This window comes from Amia ocellicauda, chromosome 2 (genome assembly GCF_036373705.1).
Source record: "Amia ocellicauda isolate fAmiCal2 chromosome 2, fAmiCal2.hap1, whole genome shotgun sequence".
NCBI lineage: Eukaryota > Metazoa > Chordata > Actinopteri > Amiiformes > Amiidae > Amia > Amia ocellicauda.
The window spans coordinates 4,510,389-4,536,555 of record NC_089851.1 but is presented as its reverse complement, the minus strand read 5'-3'; the positions used below and the strand labels follow the sequence as shown (position 1 = coordinate 4,536,555).

General features: G+C 38.7%; 1 protein-coding gene across 2 annotated transcripts in view; it reads left to right on the top strand.

Moving 5' to 3' along the window:
• The first annotated feature begins 359 nt into the window (after positions 1-359).
• Positions 360-26,167, top strand: part of vstm2a (V-set and transmembrane domain containing 2A) — a 41,637-nt gene continuing 15,829 nt past the window's right edge. For both annotated transcript variants that reach the window (XM_066716459.1, XM_066716468.1), the window contains exons 1-2: positions 360-671; positions 2,218-2,381. In XM_066716459.1, coding sequence (XP_066572556.1) covers positions 596-671; positions 2,218-2,381 — 240 coding nt within the window. In that variant the 5' untranslated portion in view covers positions 360-595. The remainder of the gene's footprint in view (positions 672-2,217; positions 2,382-26,167) is intronic.

Genomic DNA, 26,167 nt, shown 5'->3' with positions numbered 1-26,167 from the left:
ACAATAAAGTGAGCAGAAAGGTTGTAGCAAAGGTCGGGGCATTAGGAAAGCGAATCTGAAATCATTTTAGGGAAGAAACAAACAAAAACAAAAAATCATCATTCAGGGCGTCATGCAATAGCTCTGATGTAACGTTTTGAACAAAAGTAAGTGTGCTGGAAAGAAGGCGACACGCACTTTGAGCAGAAACAGACTGCGCTGTGGAGCTGGCCGGGCTGCTCCGGGCTGCTCCTCTCCTGTGAGTGTGGGGGCAGTGCGTGCGCAGTAGGAGCTGCATCCTGACGTCTCCGCACAGGCGAGAGGGGCACAGAGCCTGGCATCCTCCTCCTCCTCCTCCTCCTCCTCCTCCTCCCCACAGCCTCAGTCTCCTCCTCCCCACAGCCTCACAGCCTCGCACACCTTGGCAGCGGCGCACTCGCAGCTCCTTCTCCTCGCACCCGCAGCACAACTTTCAGAAAAGCAAGGCTCCTGTCGCAGCATGTTACACATCTGGCCTCCTGTCTCACCCAAGATCCGCAGTGCATCTGTATAATTTGCAGTTTTTTTTTTGTTTTTTTTGGAAGACCCTGATGTGACATTTCCCCCCTTTGGAAGGATGTGGACCTTTCATGACTGTATTGGATTGGTGTTGTTTTCCAGTTGTTGTGTTCAGCTTGGGTTCTCCTTCCAAGGTAGGCAGTTTTTCTTCAAGGGTGCTGTTTTAGCATATACAGAATAATTTAAAAACAATCAAACACACATTAAGAGCATGCAATATGTACAATATAAAGCATGCAAGTTATAGGCATAAACATAGCGCTAACTATTTTTGATCTATTTTATGTATTTGTGTAGTGTATAGAGAAGGGTTTTTCCCCCCAAATAAATCTAATCCACTCGTGCAATGTGAAACACGAGAGGTAAAATAAATGTCTTTTCAGTTTCCAAATATGACTTAACAAGCACTCAATTAAATCAATTTCCACTCGGGCGAATCAGACATGTAATGCTGTGGAAAGACCTGATAACAATTCAAAGCAGCAGCAACCCGGGCAATAACATGCACAATGATACACATACATACAAAGTCAACTGTTGAACACAAGGCAGTAACGGCATTGCTACATGACACGACTGAATCCAGTTGTCTGTAGCCGGTGTGTACGTGCCTTCCCCCCTTTTCTTTGTTTTTCGTTACAAAAGATTAACTTTGAAGAAACACCAGGCACGACTAGCATTCAAAGTAGCAGGGCTGCAGAAACTGTGTTGCTTTGTGCTTTCAGGACTGCAGTTATTTTTCAGGACTCTGCACAAGTGCTCCTGTAGCTGTTTGCGGGTTTTTCATTCTGGAGATGAAAGTTATTTGATTTTCCACAGGCATAGCACACTGTCCTGTAGTATTAATTTATAATGAGCGAAAATTCACAAACTTATACGATTGCCTATAGAGATCAATGTGCCGATTGGATACTGTTATATGCTATAACCTCTTGTATTCACAAATCCTTTTCCCATTCCATTGGCTAAACTGCCTAAACAATTACGTTTTGTATTATATACTAATTAGTATTGAATGCATTATTATTATTATTATTATTATTATTATTATTATTATTATTATTATTATTATTGGTACAACTGTGTCAGGCTATACGCGCGTTAAATCTATGGCTACAAAATAATCGATACAAAAACGTTTTTGTTCATAGTATGTTTTATGAACAAACCCTGTCCCTTTCCGATGTACACGGAGCTTGCACACACTTCCAACAATATCATCATAGCAGGACTTTTGCAATGGTAAATGCTGATCTTACATAGACTATTATATGTGCGTCACTTTTAATGTCAACCTGTGGCGCAGTCTGCTCGGTTAATAGGATAATGAACGCAACTTTCTTGACAGTCTATAGATGTTGCTGTGTTTTGGAATTTTGTATTTAATGATAATTAGACAAATACACACATATATTACAGTTATGTATCAATATAACATTCATCCGTGGTCTTCACATAAACACATACATACCTGAATAATTATATATAATTTACAATCTATCTATCTATCTATCTATCTATCTATCTATCTATCTATCTCTATCTATATCTATATCTATATATATATATATATATATATATATATATATATATATATATATATATATATATCAGTATTACTGATCATTTACAATATGTAATACTGATTCCTTCCATAATTTGTCTTTTCATTTTTGCCAGGAAAATTTACTGAACTGCCTTCAAATGTAACAGCAAAGGAGGGTCAAAATATAGAGATGGCTTGCGCCTTTCAAAGTGGATTGTCCTCTGTCTACTTGGAGATTCAGTGGTGGTTTATCAGAGCACCAGAGGAACAAAACAGTGAAGAAGTTACTGGAACACAGGTATTGTACAATAAATTAACTGCATTAGTGTTGTAGATATCTATCTATAACAGTTAAATGTGTTTTCTCATTTTCACAACTCGAGATTACAGTAACCTAGGAGGACTGCAGTGCACTCACAGTACTGCACACAGCAGCTCAATATAGTAATTCAACTCTCTCAATAACGATTAGTTGATGTACAATATGTATTTCCATTGCTTAAGTGAATTCATAGTGTTTAATGTTTTGTAATGTATAATTTAAAGCCAATTGCATAATCTATATATTTTCACTGTTTTGATGTTGAAATCATCTTGGGAATTGTATAGATTCTTATCCCCTATTTTGGTCATTTTCTCACTTACTGTAGTTACTTATTTTTACACATGTATAGCATCTTTATAATAATTGATTGAATTAAATCAAACACCAATGTGTAGAGTTCAGACTTCAATGGATAGAATGTATATTAGTATCAACGTGGTTGGTGTTTTCGAGAGTGGATTGCTTGTGCTTTTTATTTGACATTAAGGACATGACATCAAATATCTGTTCAATTGATTGTGCATTTGTGTAAAAGGGACAATGTGTTGGATAAGTGCAATGTATGTCTCTTTAATAAAATCATATAAAAATAGTTAATAAGTTGGTACATCGTTGGCACCAGGGAGGGTGCAGTCTGCTGATGATTGGATCGGTTGTATAAGCAGAGAGAGTTGACAGAGATGTCAAGGTCAGGCCACAGGCATCTTGTCCAATTAATAGTTCAGTAAACACAAGAAGATATTAATAGAGGTGGAGTCCCAAATTAATTCCTGGTGACAAACCAACATGAATCATTCTAGAAGCCATTTGTATACACGCGAAAGCTTCTTTTGTAGAGGGAGTTATTACATGCACAAAATCAACTGTGAAATGTGACTGAGAAAAATTTAACAACACAATTCACAAACTGAATCTTCTCTCTTGGATAACTTCCATTTGCTGTTCAATATTGTACGCAAGGTTTTATGTGAAAGCTTAGAAAATGTTATTGATTTAAAGGATCAATCGATAGAAAATTCAATGCTCTGATGGAGATCCTAGGCAGGTAGATTGAATGGTTGCCTCTTATTGGAGGCATTACCTATTTTGAACTAAATTAAAGTATGTTTAGTTAAAACAATTAATTCTTCCTGAAAACAACCAGGATAATTATTTTAATACTATCACTGATGAGCATTGGATCTCAACACTATCAACTCGTGTGCTGGCTGTGGAGAAAGTGCTTTGCTTTGAAATAATTCAAGTGTGGTGTTTAATTATTGAACAGCAGGACCACCTGCAGTCTGCAGTTTTCACCTTTTACCAACAGAGAGAGCCACATTCACTTGCATATCTCCATTTAGCAATTCTCCAATATGTCATTGTTGCAAAAAGTGACATGATGGGAAAGGTGTTCAGGAGCAATTAAACCTAATTAAAATTTACAAACAAATGCACCTTATAATGTTATAGACCAATTTATGTGTACAACATATGCTCAATATGTTTTACTGTTATGAATTGTGAGCTTGAGGCATTTGTTTTCTGCTGAACAAATGCAGCAGTAGTCTATCAAGCAGCTGTTCGGCTGTGTTGTTGATTGTATTAGGTAGCTAAGCTGACTCGCTTTGTTTTTGAAAACATGAATGAATGACTGTACTTACTTAAACTTAAATGAGGTCCCTGGCTTATGCAACATATGTTGATTTGCAAAATATCTTTCTGTACAAAAGCAAGGGGGTAGTGTTCAGAAATACGAACAGTAGCAATGCAAACCTTTCAGCAAACAGCATGGATTGGATGTTTGTCTAAATGAACATATGGGGAATACGTTTCCACTCCTAGACAAAAGAGCACCAAGTTGTTAAAGTTATCTGGCAAAGGATGAGGTCCAAGTTGTCCCAGAGGTCTTCTATTAATGCCGTGTCTGGTGACAAGCCCAAGGAAGAACAGCAATGTTTTGACACTGGAATTGTAACCACTTGAGAACATGCTTTGTCATGTTGGGAGTTGTGCAGAATGTTTGAAAAAAGACCCCATTATCCTTGTCAGAATATCAGCAAAGACATTTTGGGGTCTGTGATGATATTGCTTAGCATGGCACTGCCAGGAGTGGTCGGACCCAGGTTTTAATGGTTCCTGGCCAAAATAAAATTCAAAGGTGAATATGAATAATCTGACTTTCAGGTTCGTTATCATAAATACCTAGCAGTTAATTAAGCCATTCCAGTCAAGTGTATCTAAAGAAGCAGAATCAATACACCGACTACTGGCTTATTATAAAATGTCCTTCAATAATGAAGGACGACCAAATTATAACCTCCACTTAATGCATTTTCACATGTTCACCTACAGATAAATATGACAATTAAATGCTCCCATTGAATGATGACAAAGCAGAGGGTAGACCAGTATTTGTGTCTGTGCTAATGTCTACCTGAATTCATTAAATTAAAGCAATATGATTTTTAAATTTAATTAATTCAGTTTACAAAGCCTCTGTCAAATAATCGTGGAATGAAAAGATTTCCCCCATGTTTCAGTTAATCTATGGGCACCATTGTCCCTCATTAGTGGATATTTTATATTTGGCAAGTTTTCTAATATAATACTTACTTCTCTTTGATATTTGGTTATAGGAATGGTTTAATTAAAACATGGAAGTTTTGGACTAAAAGTCTGGTTGTGAGGCTGTTTTTTTCAGACTTCAGACCTTGTGTTGTGAGAAACTATTGTGAGAATTCACTATACAAGTGTCTTCTTTCAGCGTGTCTTATTTAAGGATTTGCATGTAGATTTCACGAGTATGTGGATGGTAGGTGTCTACAAACAAGCTGACATGATTTTCTGTTTCTAATTTGTTCACAGAAAACAATCTCTGTCCTCATTGGTATTAAAGATTATGAAGCGTCTGTTTGTCGAGTTCTGGAGCTCTGAGTTCAATGATTAATACATAAAATGAAGGCAGTCCTGCTGAAAGGCTTTTGAAGGCTTGACTTGCTCACGGCCTGAACTCTGCTTGTATGACATCACATGCAGGGTTTTGGAATGGTTAAGCCACACCTCTTCTGAAGCAACTCAGGATGTAGACCATGATAGGCACCTTTATAATGTGTAGAGAGAGAGAGGAAGCCAAGAGAGAGAGTTGTATAGTTTGCTGTGCATATATCATAGTGAATGAAAGCTTACTAACTGAGAGTAACAAAAAAATCACTTATATACCATTGCTGTCATTTGTACCGGACAGACAATCATATGTTATTACACTGATTTTCAGAACAAAAGTAAGAAGGTACATTATTATTATTGTAAGTATGTCATCAATAACTCACTGAAAGAACAAATTAGAACCATCAAGGGCAACAACATGCATCGCCGAATGGCTGTTGAAGTAACTTGCTCACAGTTTGCCTTTTTACTGTTGACATGCTGATGGCCGACATGTTTATAAAGGTATATCTCCAATTCAATGACTTTCAAGATGTTAGCTTTCTTTTGTGTAGGGGATGTGTCCTCCAGGCTGTTGCGTGTCTGACATCACTTACAGCTGCTAGGTACAAAGCATTCTCCACACTGTTACGCAACGAAAGCCTCAGTAGCTGATGTTTTTCCCAGCAGCTGCAAGAGACTTCACTGAGACAAAAGCCTCAAGGACATCAATGTTAAACAGACACCCCCACCCCAAAAAAGAAAAGAATGAGAACAATGAAAATACGAATTACAGTATAACTAGAAGAGTTGAAGCATCACAATATGCTATATGAAACTATATCTTATTGACCCATTTTCTACTCTTTAAAGTTCACTAGTAAAAGTTTACTTATGTGTTGTTCTGTCAATTGCCAATTTTTAAATAGAACTTCAATAATGTATAATTCTTTTGAAGGAATAAAAAGTTGACTATAATATTATACATCCATGTACTCATATGCCTCACACATCTTGCCTCAGAATTGTCACATTGTAGAAATAGAGTACGCCCCTGTGTTTATTATTTTTCTGCATTTATTAGCACAATGTAGGGGATTAACATACAACAGTCTTTAACAACTCAGCTGGCAGACACCCACAACTAAACAGGTTTAAAGAAACTCAAAATGGCAGCCCATCTTGAGACTGGAACGCTAGTCTGCTCCCACAACACTGAGGGAATTACACTCCCAATCCAAGAGAGAAAAGATTTTAAAATCTTGTACATTGCTTATCAAGCCTTGAATGTGTTTGGTCCAGCTAATTTAAAAGCTTGACCAACAAAACACCAAAAAACACCAGGCATTTACATTCTGCTGCTCTCTCCACACCTCCAACCAATTGTTTCTGTGTTTTTCACAGCCATTTTGTATAATTTGTTGGTAATTAGAACATTGTCAAGCCTCCTTGAGTTTAGAAAGCAACCTAAATATTTTCCTTTTCAAAGAGCTAATTTGCATGAAGCTTGGATAGTGAGCTGTGGTTGTCTGTAAACGGTTAAGTACTTGCTTCCAAACTGCGTGATCATGTTAAGAATGGTTGTGGTGTAGTATATTTTATATATCTCATGGTGTATTGTGTTTTTCTGTGTTTTGTTTCAGCACAGTTGATTTTGATATTTTGTACAGCACCCCCATGCCAAGTGAGTGGCGCTTTAGAATTTTTTAATTAAACAAATCCCTGTACAAACTTAATTCTATAATTGAAACCAAGATTAAAAGAAAAAGCAGCTAAAAACTAAAATCCTTCACTTCCACCAGGAATTTGTAAGTTGAAGGTCACTGATACAGAACACCGAATTCAGATTAAAAGAATACTTGATAATAGAACAGAATCAGGGTCAAACAGCATATGAAAACACTAACATCCTCTCCTGTTTTTTCATAGAAACCATTAGATTTTCTGTAATATTTTGGAATTTGATTATGTCAACTTGAGCTATATAATACGTTTCCCCTTGTGACCCTTGCATTCAATGGCGTCATTACCTGGCATCAGCCATTTAAAAATCAATGCATGCTTATAGTGTGACCTTGCTGTTAAGATATATTAGGTTCCATTTCTACTAACCATATCTTTTTATGAGCTTTATGACTAAAAATGTCCTACATATCAAGTGTCCCTTAAATCAGGCAATGTTAAGGGTTTCATATTCTATTTCCCTGTGAAGGGGCTTTGTAGTTACCTATTGTAAGTTAATGACATTAATGTTAAATTTCCCTTTGGATTTTACATTAATTATTCACTTTAACGTTACCAGCCCTTTGTGGAGAGACAACGTAGTAGTATGTCCACCGTTCAGTGATCCACAGAGTATGACATACCAGTGTTTCCTGCAACTTTAAGTCATGATTACAGGGACATTAAAACTCAGTAAAAGATAATTTAATAAGCATAGGTTAATAAAATCCCTTTTTATTGATTTCTGATCCCCTCTTTGGGATTTTGCCCATTGGGTCTGTTACTTTCAGTGAATTGTTTTTACTTGTATTTGAAAAATGCATTAATTGTATACTTGTGACGTATTCTGATCAAAAATAAATAATGCAACAGAGGATTTGTTATTTGTAATAACATCAAAGTTTTGAATTTATTTCATCCCAAAATCATCAGATGTATAAGCGAAGACATATGACTATTTATTTTGAACACGTAAATGGCGTCCGCCAAAGTGAGACTCAATAAAGAGAGATATTGCGTTAGGATTAGCCTGAAGGGACCTGGAAGCATGGCGACTTCGCCCCAAAATGCAAAACTTAATAAAATATATGGTGAAAATGACAGATGGATGACTGTACATTTGCCATGTGTTGTCAGGTGTTGAAGTAATTATTTAATTTTTTATTAAATGTATTTAATTATTCGTGAACAGTGTTTAAAATACTTATATGAATAATTATAATGTTCACAAGGTTTCATCAACACCACATCATTATAATTATCTTCTAAATTAGAGCGGTTACATTTATTTATGTAATTTATTATTTACTTTTTTATTGCTCTGTGGAGGAAACTAAATAGTGGGGAGAAAAACTGTCACTTACACATAAAACAATAAACAGATGAGCCTGTCTAGCCTGTATTGATCTATCTGTCGATATTTTGTTCTGTCGATATTTGGTTCTGTCAACCGAGAAAAATTACTTACATTTTTTGGGATTTGTTTGTTTTTTGCACAGACAACTAAAACTAGGGTAACCTTCTCAGGGAACAACTAAGTGTTTACACAGGCAGGAAAAAACAAAAACAAACTCAATCTCAAGGGCACAGCTGGCTGTTTTAGAAATCACAACCGAAAGGTCTAGGTTTGTGTGCCTGACTGACCACGTATTGTTTGTATCTTTTGTATGATGCGCTTATGCTCTAAAACAAAATCACACTTTTTCCTATCCTTTGTAATACAAAATAAAATATTCACTTGTCAATCATACTTTGCTGAAGAATTGACATCTTCTGTATTATAGCTAGCATTCAGAATTAAAGTGCCTTATTGTGTAGCAGGCTGAACAAAAGTGAGTGTGATGAAGACAACCACTCAATTAGCTTGTGTCTCTGCATTTAAAGCTGTTCATAAGCAGGAACACTTGCAATACTGTTTCAGCACTAAAACATGTGTCAGGGAAGATGATCCCTGTAGGCACTAAATTCAAACCCTGGGCAGACCGTGCTCCCCCCCAGGTTGTGCAACTGACTCCACCAGGCCCCTTTGTCTTGGGAAAGTGAGGAGAACTATCGCACTGAGCACTTGGCTCATAACGTACCTGTGCTTACTTAAAGGACAAGGGGTTCGGTCTATTAGGGTGCCATTGGTAATGAGGCCACTGCTCTGATTCTCATGTAGGGATCGTCTGAAAAAAAGAACAGCACCAAAGGAGAAGGTTATGCCAAAAGAGTAGTCACACTCTGCAAGCCATCAGGTACATGCTTTAAGGCATATTCACAATCAAATGACAGGCCTAAGGGAAGAAAACCCAACATGCAGAAAATTCAGGATACGCATTTGGACCGGAAAATACCAATTCATCTCTTTGAACAGAATGTGAATAATAATAACAATGCCCATCCCACAAACTTTGCTCTTCAATGCCAGTAATCAACCACCCAGCAGGTTCAATAGGCCTCGTTATGTCATCACTGACATCATATCTGGGAAAGGGATGGAAATGGTTGAGTTCAGTGAATATTCCTTGGAGCATTGGAACATTGTTTCATACAACTATACTGCAAGCATTTGTATCTGACACGGTAAATGTATTCACACGTTTACACATAAAGATTGTGTAACAGGAAAGTAAATGTGGAAACAAAATTTGACAAAAAATATCCATTTGCTTACAGAATTTGGTAATTACCTTCACCGTGGGCAAGGCTATAAAATATGATATAGAATGTAAAATATATAAATAAAAAACCCAAAGCTGAACAAAAAGCCATAAGTTATTCAACAGTATCAGACATAATTCATATGTACAAGTTTCAAGATCAGTTTCTGAGACGTACAAGTGAACGGGAACATCCTGATCTGGAATACATGGACAAATATCTATTAAAAGGTAGAATATTGATTTTTACAAAGGTCTGTAAATAACATAGATCAGTGTCTAAGAACATGCAGAAATAATTAACATAATGTCCAGTTCTCAAGGCAGCGCTACAGCAATAACTGAGGAGTTAGGATATCTTTAGAATATCTCAGTAACTGATCTTGATAGAACAAGCCTTTTCTCATCAGCATATGACTGATATATATATATATATATATATATATATATATATATATACACAGTACACCAAACAAACATCTGCAATATGTGATGTAATTATGTGAATTAAAACATCAAACTGGACTGAAAAGCACTTCAAAATGGATAAGCACACATACTGCATGACTTGATGTGGGCAGTGAACACAGAACAAGATGGGACTTAAATAAGACTGACGATTTATGTGTAGCTCGAGGCAATCGCTGTTTTCCGACTGCAGTGCAGATACACTCTGATTATAACAGACTCCATGGGACAATAACAATCAGTGCTTTATAATCTCAGCACATTTTAATATACAGACTCTTTCAATACATTTCTATTCCGTATCCCAAAACTACGCACAGTTGTGGTTGAGTATTCACAACCTTCTTTTTAGAAAACCGTGTCTTCTGTGCGTCAAGTTTAATAAATGTCGTTTTGTTGGTTGAAATCTTAAATGCAAGGATTCCAGTTGATTGATTGAGCTGAGTTTAAACGGGGTGTCTGCCATTTGGCTTTAGCTCCATTAACGTATACATAGAAAAATTTAGAACATACTTTATTTAGGACATACTTGGCGTTTTCCCTTGTTAGAGAGCTGTTGAAGGCAATATCTGCAGTGTGTGAAAGGCAAGGACAGCAGCTGATATAAGCAGCAGGGTTACATATTGCAAATATTGTTACAGCCAATCATTATACTTCTGAGTTTTTCTAAAGATTTTCAAAGTTCCTCATGTTTGGCTTTACCAGAGAGTGTTCTGCCTATTTTATCCAGCTGTCTCACTCCAACTCATATCGCGCCTGAAGTGTCCACAGTTATATTTTCATTGTATTGATACTGCCAGTGAAAAACAAACTCTTCACCCAGATGTTGTCTTCCTTCGGGTTTTGTTTGATTCTGAAGAATGGTATTATATTCGTACTTCACAAACTGATGTTTTACTGAGAACCTGACAGTCATCATTCTGAAAGTGTGTCCTCTGCTTTTCTGCCAACATAGTATTTCCTGTTGGGGCTGTAAGTAATGTAAAACATTGTTTCATCCAAATATAAGCACTCTTCTCTATCGATCAATCGTTGCGGTTCAGCGACCGTGCTAGGTGTAGACAGAGTCGGATCTCTGTGCAGGGAGCAATGAATGTGCGGCATCACAGCGCCCAAATGAATCGCTTGAATTAAAGTGTGAATAAAATATGAAATGCTCATATGATATAGCCTGTGCAAAACATAACTTTGTGCATGCTACATCTTGTCAGTGCTACAGTACATTTCACACTGCTACTCCCAATGCAATATTTCTTCATGTTCAAAACCCAGTGTTATAATTATTTTAATGGTTAAGTACTGAAGCAAGCTCATGGTGTCGGGTGCATGATTTGCTCAGGTATAATTGACTTTAATACTCTGAACATCTGGGCAGCCTTATTAATAGAGATTTCTACTTTTTCCCCTATGCATTAAGTTATTCACCTGATTCACATTCTTTTTTCTTAGATTTTAGATAAGCCATATGTTAATTTGTCATTGCAATCAATTATAATAACTACAGATATGAAATGAAGCAAGCAGAGTCTCCACATTTCTTGATTTTCACAATTACAGCAAGTAAGGGTGTATTACAATGTTCAGTGATCATAGTACATGGGTCAGGATTCATGCATCAATTAACACTACATTGATATATTTTCTACTCTTCAGACCTGCTATTTGTGCCCGTCCCTGAAGAAAATATTAAGATTGACATGTTTTTTTTTCTCTTTATTATACTTCACCCCATAAATAAACTAGGGATGAGACCGAATAGCCGAAACATTAAACTATTTGTTAACGATGGCCACTATCAACAAGTGAATTGAACATTTGTACGTTAGACACCCATTGAGTATATAACAAAGTATATATTGATTTTATTGTAAAGCTTGCGCTGATGATTGGCTCTCTATGTAGCAGTAATGAAGGTTGACTGGAGGGTGGGATTTGTTATTTATTTTCTGTGATTGTCTAAAGTAGAACGTACCTCGGTCAATGATGGCTTCCTTACAGAAACGTTCTACAATTTAATCTAGTATAAAATATGTGCCGTTCAATTAAAATACCACAAATCTACAACTGGTATGTATGGTATAACCAACCTAAAAGCCAAACACACTTCTGTGACGATAGCAATGACAGAAAAGGAAAGATCTCGGCAACAAACTCATCATTAATATTAGCTACATACATAGCCTGCTATTGCCTATAGGCAATTTATTTTTTATTCACTGGAACTGGAACTCGAACGCAAAGGTATGTTTCCGATTTGATTTAGCGTAGACTGGTAGTCTAGTTCAGTGTGGTTTAGAAAAGTAAAACATTTAGTTAAGTGGATTGTATACGTTAGGTAGCCAGATTGTCTAATACATTTTGTATTTCGCTATGACTGGAAAACATTGCCACAAGGATGCTGATGTTATGGTATTTGCATCGCCGCTCACATCAAACTATTATTGAATGAAAATGTAATTGATAATTGATAAGAATTGACTCTGATAGGTCAGGTTACAGCTGTATTTGCACAATATACTGTTCTTATGTCAACGGTCATAATTTCCTGTTTACAAAACAAGATGCGTGTGAGTTGACAGTTCTGCTATTGCTGCTGCCATTATGCCATTTCCGTATGTCTTCAAATGGGAAGGTATTTTTTTAATTGTCTAATGTTTATTCATGTTTATTGAGTTTTTAAATGTGTTGTGTTAGCTAAGTGTTTTAAAATAAAGTTCAGAACGTATTGCAATAGCAGTATTTATTTCACATTTAATTTAGTCTCATTATAGGGGGAGGCATAGTCGCTGACAACAGCTGTGGAAATATCGACATATATATGTCAAAATATGTGTCATGCATATCCTGAAAATAAACGTCATTTGAATGTTTAAAGCTTGTGGGGTGAGCAAATCTTGGAACCGACACCACAGAACGGCTGGAATATTCAAATGCAATCTCCCTTATCCAGCAGAATTGACACGTATCCTCTCCCCCACACTTAAAAGTGGAGGGAAAACAGATTTTTGCCAGTGGTGAGCAGTTTCTCCAGCTGTATATCTTCCACTATTCATGGTTAACCAAGTTTATTAAATGATGGAACTTCACACCCTTTCTGGAATTTAAAGGAAAATAATGGATATAGAAACACTTTGCTTTACATTACCGTGATCTTTAAACATTCAGAGTTGAAACCGTGCATTTTGTTTATGTGAAATCCTCTCCAGTCTTTCGTGAAGATAGAATCTGTTTAATCAAACATTTCAGGAGCTAAGGTCATGATAATGTATAATTTTTGAAATGATAAATAAATGAGAAATATTTTGTGTTCAAAGCTCCAAATGATGTTATAATATAGTAGTAAGTATATCTTCATTGTTGACAGCAATTTTCTATTTTTAGCCTACATCAGAGTAATGTAAGTTCAATCTAATTTTATTTTTATTTTTGTGTTTGTTCAGCTTTGTTTTGTAGATGCATATTTGGTTTTCCAATTCATATTGCACTTGTTCAAAGTGATGCCACCTACTGGCATTTTCAGGACATGATTATTATACTACCTAAGATTCTCCATGGATGGAATTCTTGAAAATAATAGATGATGCTAGAATCTCTGACTTAACAGCAATAGAGGTGGGGTAGAATCCCCATACATTAACCTACATGTCAAAGCATGCATGTGACCAGATTATGAATAATTTGCACTGTGGGTCTGTAGCATAGCTTGATATATTTGTTCTAGGCAACCTTTTCCTGATTCCAGACTCGAACCCAATTCTCCTTTGCCATACCCTGCTCTCCCAAGTAAAGTCACCTTCAATTACATTTTGTAATATGAGCAAAGAAGGCGTACAGGTCTCCAGTTTTAAATTTGATTCAAGTCTGTTATTCTGCAGCATTGTCGGTGCCGCATGCTGTTCATTTTCCACAATGCATTGCTGCATCACCTCCAGCAGATCACAACCTCAACTCACACCAGAAAGTTTGGTTAAACGCAACAGGCATCCCTTCAGTTCTCTGTGCCTCGCCAGTGTTGAAATCCACAAGACTATTACAGAGTTCTTGCCGTGTCAACGCATTCTCTTTCTTGTCTGGACCCGGTGTCAACCCATGGAGGAATTACTGGGCTCTTTCAGATCTCTCCATTCTGCTTTATAGAGCTGTGGATAAAAGCCACAGCACTCTGCCTGATGGCTGCGGGCTCACAAAAAAAGGTCACCAGCTGATGTTCAGAGGCAATGTATGACTTTACTCTGAGACATCTTTCTTCCAACACAAGGATATTCTAGGAGCATCCACCTGAGAAATGTTTAGAAACCGTGAACGTGCCATCAGTCCCTGTGCCTGCGAGTCAAACAGATCAGCCAAATCTTATTCTACGATTCAGGTCTTGATGAAGTCTGTCACTGTGTTGGGACTCAAAATGCCCTACGGAGCTTCAGTAATATCTAATGACACTATTCCTCTTACTAACATTTGTATTGCACTGCTGGCAGAATAATCAGTTCTGAATGGCTCTCACATCACTGCACCATTTACGTATCGATGAAAAATATATTTCTGCCAAGGTTCCCCACAAAAATGACAACATTAGGAAATGGCAAGGAAAATAAAAACATGTGAAGTAGGAATAATAATTGGAATACAGACAGATCTGTAGATTTAGTTAAACAGATACAGTGATGTTTAAAAGTCTTAAGTAACTGAGACACATATTCCCAATGCATCAGGTATACTGCTTAACATTGTGTGTCAGTAATTCCCATGTATCCTAAATATACTGCAGTATTAGGACAATAACCAGCTCCTTAATTGATCAGAGGTGAGGCTGTTGGCAGTTTCTGTCTAGCCAGTCGATAGCTACAGTGCAAATCCCCGGCTAATAAAAACAGTTTTCCAGGGTGACTCTGTGCTTTGACTCAACGGGCGTCTGAAAGCATAGCACTCTCTCTCTCTCTCTCTCTCTCCCATCATTTTGAGCATAAATATTAACAAATCCCTACCTCTACATACACTTGCACTTTCAACAAATGCCCTTTAATCACCTCCCTTACTTCAATACCTAGAACTTAATAATATGGCAACTCCAGCAATAAAATGTGTACCCAGACCTAAAAATAACCTCTCTCTCCAAGTCCTCAATGCATTCTGATTTATTGTTAACATCAGTATGAGTCTCTGGATGTAACAATACCTTTCTTTTGAGATAACTGTTCAAACAGTGCGACCCTCTTTGCGCATTTTCTGCCCCCCAGTTATGTTTAAAATTCCTGTATTCCGAATCTGCATTGCAGGGTTGAAAGCAGAAACAGTAAGAAAACTCACTAAACAGTAAAAATGAAAAAGGTATTGTTCTTTAGATTTATACATCATTACTACCTAGACAGGCCCGAACATTGCTTATTACATTTGTCAATTAATCAGTTTTTTCTCCATGCCCAATACAGCTGCATTATATCAAACAACAATTATAATCTCAGTGCATTTATGTAAAATAACATTACCTACCTACTGCCACTGTATTCATTTCAATATATCAATCTTTTCCTTGAATAATTCCATGCTGTAATGATGAATAATGTTGAAAAACCATCACTTGGAAACAAAGGACTGTTATGAATTTGGTGTTCATGCTAATTGTTGCCAGTGAGGTATTGGGGCGAAACATTTTTATTGATTATGACAGGAAACACAATTTCCAAGAAACACACTTAACAAACAATTACTGTGTTGTCATGATGTCTTGCTCTATTGGTGATGTGGTAACATCCTGCATTGGTTTCATAGTCACCCCAGATCAATCCCAAGCTGTTTTGTAACCTTACAATAATGCATTGTTCCTTAGATGGTTTCTCCAATGAGCATTTGTCTCAGTGTGTCATTGCAATCAAATAACTATTTCTGAAGAGCTGCATAGGCTGTATATATATATATATATATATATATATATATATATATATAATCTAATCTCGAAAAACAAGTATATAATTCACTGTGCTTACAATTTGAATATTGCTATTTGCTGAATACTCTGTGCAGCCGAAATATCTGAGATACATGAATAGTATGTTATGTTATAATTGCCTTAATGTTTGAGAAACTAAAAATACTATTGTGACGATGAAAAACTATTTGTGCTTAGTATTGAAGCTTCTATTGTTTATAACTTGATATATCTTATATGTTACAGCTCAAGCAGACATGCCTTTGGAATCAAAATAATTAGCAATGGTCATTTACACAACAGAGATAGATAACTTGCTAATCTTTAAATTAAAATTGCTCTACTCCAGTTTCCACAGCAGTGTATCAGCATGTGAGAATAAAGGAATTTATTCAACTGTATAACTCATGTGTTCTTCAAAACAGATCCCCTTGAATGCCTACAAACACTGTTTTTTTTCTTTAGATACAAAATATTCCTGGCCTTTGCAATGAAAGTACTCAGTGAAGCACACTTTTTCAATAATACATCATATTAATGTGTTATGCATGACAAGTTATACAGAAAAGGAGAAAAATAAGAGAAACAATATTTTTTACCCTTAAGAGGTTATGAAAATGTTCACCCGAATGGCTGGAAGCAGCAATGCTACTGAAATTACAGACGCTACATTGTTGTAAATGAACATTAGAATATGTATATGCGCTTAAAATAAATAATACTTCTAATATATAACAATAGCGTCCCTTGTTATGAAACGTGCAGCCTGGGAGTCTGTACTGGGACACCTAGATGAAAATTATGAAAAGGTATCAGTTGAAGTTTAAGGATTGCGCAGTCAGATTTCCATCAACAATAACAAAAAGAGGTCTGTACCATCCTCAGATCCCTGCCAAAGCCGTCGCACCGGGCACAGAACAACAACAGGCTCGTCTTGGACTACAGTTGAAAATAACCATCTCCGCCAATCTCAATTCTGTCTATAAGGGCCGTCCACACAAAATATGGACTTGTTACTAAGCGGGACTGGAACCCAGTGTGGTGGAGGAGAGGAACAATATTCTGATTGCTCAAAGACATTCGCTTCTCCATAGACAGGGCATTTTGGCTCTTCGGGAGATTACTTCCTGCCTCAGTCACTTAGACCTAAGAAGTGTGGTGTTATAATTGTATTTCACTAAAGGGATGCTACTGAATTGCATAATTGCCAGAGCTATTGAAGTGTGACATGGCTATTTGTGTCTAATTAGATGATTGAAATGGAATCCCTGTACATGGACAACACTAAGATACACCAACTAAAGTAGTAGATAAACCAGATACATGAAAGTCAACACGGGGAAGCATCTGGATTGTAAATGTAATATTGTACATCAGTATTTAAAAACAATAACTTCTTGCCATATAATAGTTATTAACAGACAAAGAATTGGTTTAAAAAATAAAACTGTAGTTTAACAATGACTTAAGGAGTACCTATGGCTCCCTTTCAATGGCTTGTAGTGGTTGATGACATTTTAATATAGTATAGTAGATTCTGAATAAGCTGTAGAAATGTACTGAAGGCAAGGGCACATTATTATCGCTTTATAATAACAGCTGGGGCCAGTTGTTTTTATCTAAATTTGTTCTGGAATACATTCAGTCAGAAAAGTGGTAGCATTTTTAGGGGCAAGGAATATATTACAAACCTTATTTTTACATATCAATATTGTATCTGTAAATGTACAAATGTGCTAAATAAAACTTGGAAGGGAACGCTAAATATTACCCTTTATGCTGTTAGGGTCTACGACCACCATTTGCTCACCAGCATCGAGGTAAAGAGTCCAGTGATGAATCATCACTGGCGATGAACTGTTTGTAATTAAATTCTGGTGACAAAAAGTGTGTGATGTTATGGTTACAAGCATATTTTCGGTAAAAGCAACTCATTGCCTATCTATCATAACCCAGTTGTGTTGGGCATGAGGCAGTGAGTTGTAAAACATACAGAAAGAATCTATAAGAAGATGCATTTTGCACTGCAGCTTTTAAAGTTGTCCTACAATCTATTATAATTTACACACAGATTGATATTTCTCCAGTGGTTAAACAGAAGAAAAGAACAATCAAAATGCAACCCTTTGTATTGTGTCGACATTTGCTCGTGTTTTTTCTCCATCAAATTAACGACATAGCCTCTGAAGTAAAAGACCCCTTTTAACAATATAAGTAGCAGCCAGAAAGCTGCTCTATCCACAAGGGCATCTGCATAAATCCACTTTTATCTCCCTATAAAATGAACACATTTCCATAGATTAAAAAGTAGTTGATAACCTATCAAATCCCGCAGTCGCCTATAATTGTTGATTATGTGCAATGATGAATGCCCGATTCCACAATTGGAATGGGAAATTCATTATTTTGTAATTAAGCTCAGTACATTTGTATGGGCTGAAAAGCTAATGCAGTTTCTTTGTTAAATGTCTAGCTTTTTATAGTTTGCTAAGCAAACATGACTTTAGCATATGAAATGGATATAAAGTACCTGCTAAAAATGAAATCTAATTCATATGCTAAAGTCAAATGTGCTTAGCATATGCAATCTATTTCATTAAGGAAATATCTGAAATGTATTTACCTGTTTTGTACCTTCCTTGTGGTACTAGTGAACAGTTTATTTTGTCCATAAGCTTATTTCTCTCTTCCGTGTCAGCTTCAATCTACCGCATACGTAAATAATTATGCATTACATTTATGCGTGAACCTTCCTATTTTTCACCTTTTTGCGAGGAGAAATGTTTGCGGATGGATCATTTTCCTTTGCCTACAGACGATGCATAATTGCAGCCTTTTGGGAACTCCAATACTACAATCCGGACTGTCCCGTGTGTGTTGGGATGCATTCATTAACCAGCTCCCACAGAGGGGCTTGATGAGGCTCATGTTGATGTTTACTTTCACAGCACCAAACTTAACCAGTGGTATTCAGTGGCACTATAAATTATTATGCAAGCATTTATTTTTGTGAGGATTGTAGTCGTTTGGCGATTTTCGCGGCAATTAATTCCGATGAAAATATTTACATATATGGTAACTTGTTTTCACCTATCCATTACTTTCCAGGCACAGTGCAGTGTTTTTGTGTTTTTAAACATATGTATTTATTTATCCTAAGATTGGCCGTGTATATATGGGATGCCAAATCATTTTGATCAGAGATTCGAAAAAGTTTTGGCTTTAATGACACTGTACATGAACATTGTAAATGAAATGAGGAATAACAAGTATTAAAGTATGAAAATATCTGAAAATATTAATTATTTTTGAAAATGTTATGTCCGTTTTAAATACATGGCCAAAAGTATGTGGACACCTGCTTGTCGAACATCTTATTCCAAAATCATGGGCATTAATATGGAGTTGGTCCCCCCTTTGCTGCTATAACATCCTCCACTCTTCTAGGAAGGCTTTCCACTAGATATTGGAACATTGCTGGGGGATTTGCTTCCATTCAGACAAGAGCATTAGTGAGGTCATGCACTGGTGTTGGGCGATTAGGCCTGGCTCACAGTTGGCATTCCAGTTCATCACAAAGGTGTTCAGTGGGGTTGAGGTCTATGGCAAGCCAAATTGTCATTTAGAGATATCTCAAAATACAATTCAAGATATCTCAAATTGACTTCCTGTCTAATTTGAGATCTCAAATTCTATTTGAGGTATCTCAATTTCAATTTGAGGTATCTCAAATAAAACAAAGTCATTTTTGGATATCTCAGAATGACTTCCTGTGACAATTCTGTATGTTTTGTGGGGACTTCCTGTCTATTTTATCCTGTCCTATATCAGATATCTTAAAATAAACAGGAAGTCCATACAAAACATACAGCCTTTTCACAGGAAGTCATTTTGAGATATCCTGAAATGACTTCCTGTTTTATTTGAGATATCTCAAATTGAATTTAAGATATCTCTAAATGACAATTTGGCTAGCCATAGAGGTCAGGGCTCTGTGCAGGCCAGTCAAGTTCTTCCACACCGATCTCCACAAACCATTTCTTTGTGAACCTGGCTTTGTGCACGGGGGCATTGTCATGGAAACAGGAAAGAGCCTTCCCCAAAATCGTCCAGAATGTCACTGTATGCTGTAGCGTTAAGATGTCCCTCCAGTGGAACCAACAACCCCAGACCATTATTCCTCCTCCAGCAAACTTTATAGTTGGCATAATGCATTCAGGCAGGTAGCGTTCTCCTGGCATCTGCCAAACCCAGATTCGTCCATTGGACTGGGATGGAGTGAAGCGTGATTCATCACTCCAGAGAATGAGTTTCCACTGCTCCAGACTCCATCCGACGGTTGGCATTGCTTATGGTGATCTTAGGCTTGTGTGTGGCTGCTCGGCTATAGAAACCCATTTCAAGAAGCTCCCAACGAACAGTTCTTGTGCTAACGTTGCTCCCAGAGACAGTTTGGAACTCAGTAGTGATTGTTCCAACCGAGGACAAAGGTTTTTTGTGCTATGCGCTTCAGCACTCGGTGGTCCTGTTCTGTGAGCTTGTGTGGCCTTCCACTTCTCACTGTCTGAGCTGTTGTTACTCCTAGATGCTCCTCTATGTGGACTCCTCACTCTCCCTATCCAAACAATGTGGGGAAGCAATGAAAAAGGCAAATAAAATGCTAGGATATATTGTCAAAAGTGTAGAACTGAGAACAAGGGCAGTAATGTTCAGACTGTACAATGCACTAGTTAGAGCTCATCTGGATACTGTGGACAGTTCTGGGGTCCACACTTCAAGAAAGATATCGCTGCTCTAGAGGCAGTTCAGAGGAGAGCAACCAGACTTATTCCAGGTCTGAAGGGAATGTCCTACTGAGAGACTGAGGGACCTGAACCTTTTCACCCTGGAAGAGAGGAGACTACGTGGGCACTTGATTCAAGTCATCAAAATCATGAAAGGCATCGACCACATCCAACCAGAGGAGCTTTTCCAGATCAGCAGGGACACACACACCCGGGGACACAAATGGAAATTGGGCTTCAAGGCATTCAAGACAGAAAACAGGAGTCATGGTTCCCTAGCCCTGACCCTCTATCCCCACTAGAGGCCGCCATTGTTCCCCTGCCTTTCCTTTCTCTTCTCACTGCTTTCATCTGTCACTCCTCCAGTTAACATTCCGGCACACCCATGTGCACTTCTGTTCCTTTCCTCTGCTCCCATTGGCCCTGCACCTTCCATCCTGGTTTCTGGTTCCCTTCTTAAACCCCTCACTGCCCTCACTCGGGGCGAAGTGTCATCAGTTCCACCTGCTTCACCTAGCCTTGCCCCTTCTGCCCCTTGTCTCTTGCTGCCAGTCCTATATCTCTCTCTGTCTCTCTCTCTCTCTCTCTATCTCTCTCACTCTCTCTCGCTCGCTCGCTCCCAGTCCTATCTCTATCTATCTCTCTCTCTCTCGCTCCCAGTCCTGTCTCTCGCTCAGCCTTCTTGTTCCTGACCATCGCCCGTGACCTCGACTACGTCCTTGTCTAGCCCTTTTGTCCTGTCAGCCGCCTCCACAAGCGCTGCACCTGGGTCCTTAGCTCCCATACCCTGCGGTCTACCTTGAGAGACCGTGACAGAACACTTCGCCATCAACATGGACCCAGCAGTACTCCTCTTTGAGATACGTCAGGGAAGCCGTTCCATTGAGGAATATGTGTAGGATTTCTGCTCCCTGGCTGCCGAAGTGGACTTTAATGACACCTGCCTAAAGGAAATTTTTTGTTTTGGGTTAAACGAACGCATATCTGCCTTGCTACCTAGAGGCAGATGTGACTGGTCACTGGTTACATTCATTGACTTTGCTCTCCTTTTGAGTGGCTTGACCTACACTGTGGGAACAGTAGCTGAGGTCCCGAAGAAAATAAAATAAAATAAAAATATTAAAAAAAAAAAAAAAATAGGTCCTGGCCCCGGCCCTGGCCGCCCAGCCAGAGTTCCCAGTCCAGGTCCCGTCCCCGGCCGCGCCTGCCGTCGAACCAGAGGTCCCGACCCCGGCTGCGCCCGCCGCTGAACCAGAGGTCCCGACCCCGGCCGCGCCCGCTGCCGAACCAGAGGTCCCGGTCTCGGTCCCGTCCTTGTCCACCGAGCCAGAGTTCCCGGTCCCGGTTTCGGTCCCGTTCACCACCCAGCCCAAGGTCCCGGCCGCCTCTGCTCAACCCGAGTTCTTGGTCCTGCTTACCACGATCCCGGAGCCTGCGTTGCCGGTCTCGCCCGTCCCGAAGCCTGCGTCACCAACTCTGCCATCCATGGCCTCTGCAGCACAGGCTTCCACGGCTCCACCTCTTGAGGCTCCCAGTATTCAGCGTCTTGAGGTTTTGCCTTCAGCAGCTCATCCTCTTGAGGCTCCCAGGACTCCGCCTCTTGAGGCTCCCAGGACTCCACCTCTTGAGGCTTCGCCTTCCACGGCTCCGCCTCTTGAGGCTTCCAGGACTTCACCCTCCATGGCTCTGCCTCCTGAGGCTTCGCCTTCCATGGCTATGATTCTTGAGGCTTCCATGGCTCCACCTTCTGAGGCTCCGTCTTCTGAACCGTCTGTGGCTCCCAAGTCTCTGCCTCCTGAGGCCTCCTCGGCTACGCCTTCCGAGCGTCCAGCACCTCCTCTGCCTGACCCAGGTCCTGCCTCTGTCCGGTGGCCTCCCGGTCCTCCGGACCCATTCCTGTCCTGTGGCAGCCTCCCAGACCTCCCGAACCCGTTCCTGTCCTGTGGCAGCCTCCCAGACCTCCTGACCCTTCCCTCCTTCCCGACTTCTCTTTTACCTCTGTTCCTGCTCTTTGGCCCCGTGGCCATCCCCACCATGTCTGGCCCAGTTAGGCCACGCCGAGTATGGAAGGGGGCTTACTGTCATAGTTCCCTAGCCCTGACCCTCTATCCCCACTAGAGGCTGCCATTGTTCCCCTGTCTTTCCTTTCTCTTCTCACTGCTTTCATCTGTCATTCTTCCAATTAATGTTCCTCCACACCCATGTGCACTTCTGTTCCTTTCCTCTGCTCCCATTGGCCCTGCACCTTCCATCCTGGTTCCTGGTTCCCTTCTTAAACCCCTCACTGCCCTCACTCGGGGCAAAGTGTTGTCAGTTCCACCTGCTTCACCTAGCCTTGCCCCTTGTGCTCCTAGTGCTCATGTCTCTCGCTCTCTTTCGCTCCCAGTCCTGTCTCTCACTCAGCCTTCTTGTCCCTGACCATCTCCGTGACCTCGACTACGTCCTTGTCTAGCCCTTTTGTCCTGTCAGCCGCCTATACGAGCGCTGCACCTGGGTCCTTAGCTCCCATGCCCTGCGGTCCTCCTTGAGAAACCATGACAACAGGAGACACTTCTTCACACAGAGAGGCGTCACAATCTGGAACAAACTCCCCAGCGATGTGGCTGAAGAGACAATTTGGGAACATTCAAAAACAGACTGGATAGGATCCTTGGATCACTCAGTTATTAATGGACACCAAACGAGCATGATGGGTCCAATGGCCTCCTCTCATTTGTAGACTTTCTTATGTTCTTATGTTCTTCCCACTTCACAATAACAGCACTTACACGTGACCGGGGCAGCTCTAGCAGGGCAGAAATTTGACGTACTGACTTGGAAATGTGGCATCCTATAATGGTGCCATGTTGAAAGTCACTGAGCTCTTCAGTATGGCCCATTCTACTGCCAGTGTTTGTCTAATAAGATTGCATGGCTGTGTGCGTGATTTTATACACCTGTCAGCAATGGGTGTGGCTGAAAGAGCTGAATCCACTAATTAGAAGGGTTGGCCACGTACTTTTTGCCACATAGTGCATATATATATATATATATATATATATATATATATATATATATATATATATATTGGGTTTTTTTTTGTTTTTTTTATTTAAGTTAAAAATGTTTAATGTTGAAAACATTCTTCATATACAATAGGCTACATATATATGCACATTTCCTAAAATATCCAAGCAATACTATAGCATTTTATTTTGAATGGATATGGTGCTGTGCAGACTTTCGTCCACAAGTGTAGATCTGTGTTGCATTATTATGATTCAAGAATTGCCTTCACAAATGATGCTGGCAAATTCAATACATTCCCTAACAATCAGCTTCAGAAGGTTTTATAGCTGCGGTATTTGATAGAAACCTTGGTTAGCAACGGAATAATGCACCTAAGCAGCAAGAGCAATAGAGAATCATATAGTACATATTGTACAATATGTAGGAGAGAAAAAAAAAACACATTCAAATGAATATGACTGACACAACTATTTTGAATGTAGTAAAGATATAGTAGTTTAATTAACCTGAACTGAAAGATAATGACGAAGTCCCTTGTAAATGCTAGCATTATAGAGAATATTACTGTTACATTCCTTTGCCATATCAATTAGTCAATGAAAAATATAAATTGCAATCATATTCATATTTTTTTTTCTCCTTTTCCTATTAAACACCTGTACTATATAGTGTGTATTACATAGATAGGACTGGAACAGCTTAATGTTGAAAATTATTATGTTTTATTAGCAAACAAAAGTTCAATGTTTTGACAGCAGGTTTTTCTCAACCATCACAAACCAATGAGTCAGTTCTCAGGCATACATTTGACAGCCATCATTCACTGAATACTACTGTCTGGAATAGAGATAAATCAGCCTCCTGCAACCCATCCTAAGGGTCCAGTTTTGGCCAGAATTAAATCTGTCAGCTCTTGTTTGGACACCATTGATGAGTGCTTGAAGAACATTTCTGAAACTTCCTTGCACGGCTCATTAAACAGTTTATTGCAGAACAAAATCAATCGGTTGGGGCAGATAATACTTTCTATGGATTAGAATATGTATCTTTGTGGATGAATAGGGTTTATGAAATGACCTGACATATCTAACGCTGATCCAATCAATCTTTCTCTTTTTATCTGGAGGTTGTGTGCCTTGTCATATGCTAATAGGGTTGTGAATGGCATTTCTGAATTTAGAGTTAAGGTTAGCGTTAGGGTCACACTAATGATGCTCTCAGGAGCCCATCTGTACAAATTGTCATAATTTATACCGATTGTCAGGTATGTGTGATTCCAAGTAGTTCATAACATGGCGTGGCAAGTGTCTGGGACTCCGGGAAAAGAGGCACCGCTATTCTTATAGGCAGACATACTCCATTCATCTTAGAACAACAGGTTAATGACCCAGAGGGCAAGATTTGTTTTGATTAGTGGCTCTACCTTTGGTCAGCATATTAGAATCGTAACTATGTAGTAAATGAAGACTCCCCACAATTTATATCCGACATGGTACTAAGGTTTAATCAAACACTGTAATTGTCTTTGTCTGCTAACAGGTGATTTTAATTGTATAATGGATACTACTTTGGGTGAATCATCATCAGCCCCACTCTGTAATTCTAAAACGTCCAAGGTCCTTAAGACAATCTGTAATGATTCGGGTCTGGTGGGTATTTAACAAGAATGAAACCCTTCAATTAGACATTAACCTTTTTTTTTTTTTTTTTATGGTCACAGTTCATACTCACAATTAGTGTATTTTTTATTGAAAATGTCCTGTAATTACATTCACCGTGCTGTTCTACCACTCGGGCTCAACCATGCGTTCAGATTACGCGCCGTGTCTATTTAGAGATTAAATTGAACACATCAGTAGCCAAAACAAAATACATTATTTGTGATATGGTTTGAGGGTTGATCTTGCAAAGCAGGAAAGGCGATATGGGAGACTGCCAAGGTGACAATCTGTGACCATTTGTGGAAACCGTTGCTGACGTTGTCATTGAAACAACATCTTTTCTAGCAATTCAGTATCGGATGAGGTTTATAAGATGTCACTGTATGCTGACGATCTTTTGTATATGACTAATCAAGAAAGATCAATTCCCGCTGTGTTAGAGACTATTTCTCAGTGTAGCAGACAATTACAAATTACAAAGTTAGAGGTACCTCTGATTGTCCATCAAACTCTTAAGCTTAAAAATATTGTATCTATAAGTTCAGTGATCTGAGAACAGCGTGGTTAAACATTTTAGTATGTCTTTTATCTCGATGGTACATAAACTGTTGTCTCAGCCCAGTGAAAAATCCTGACTTTCCAT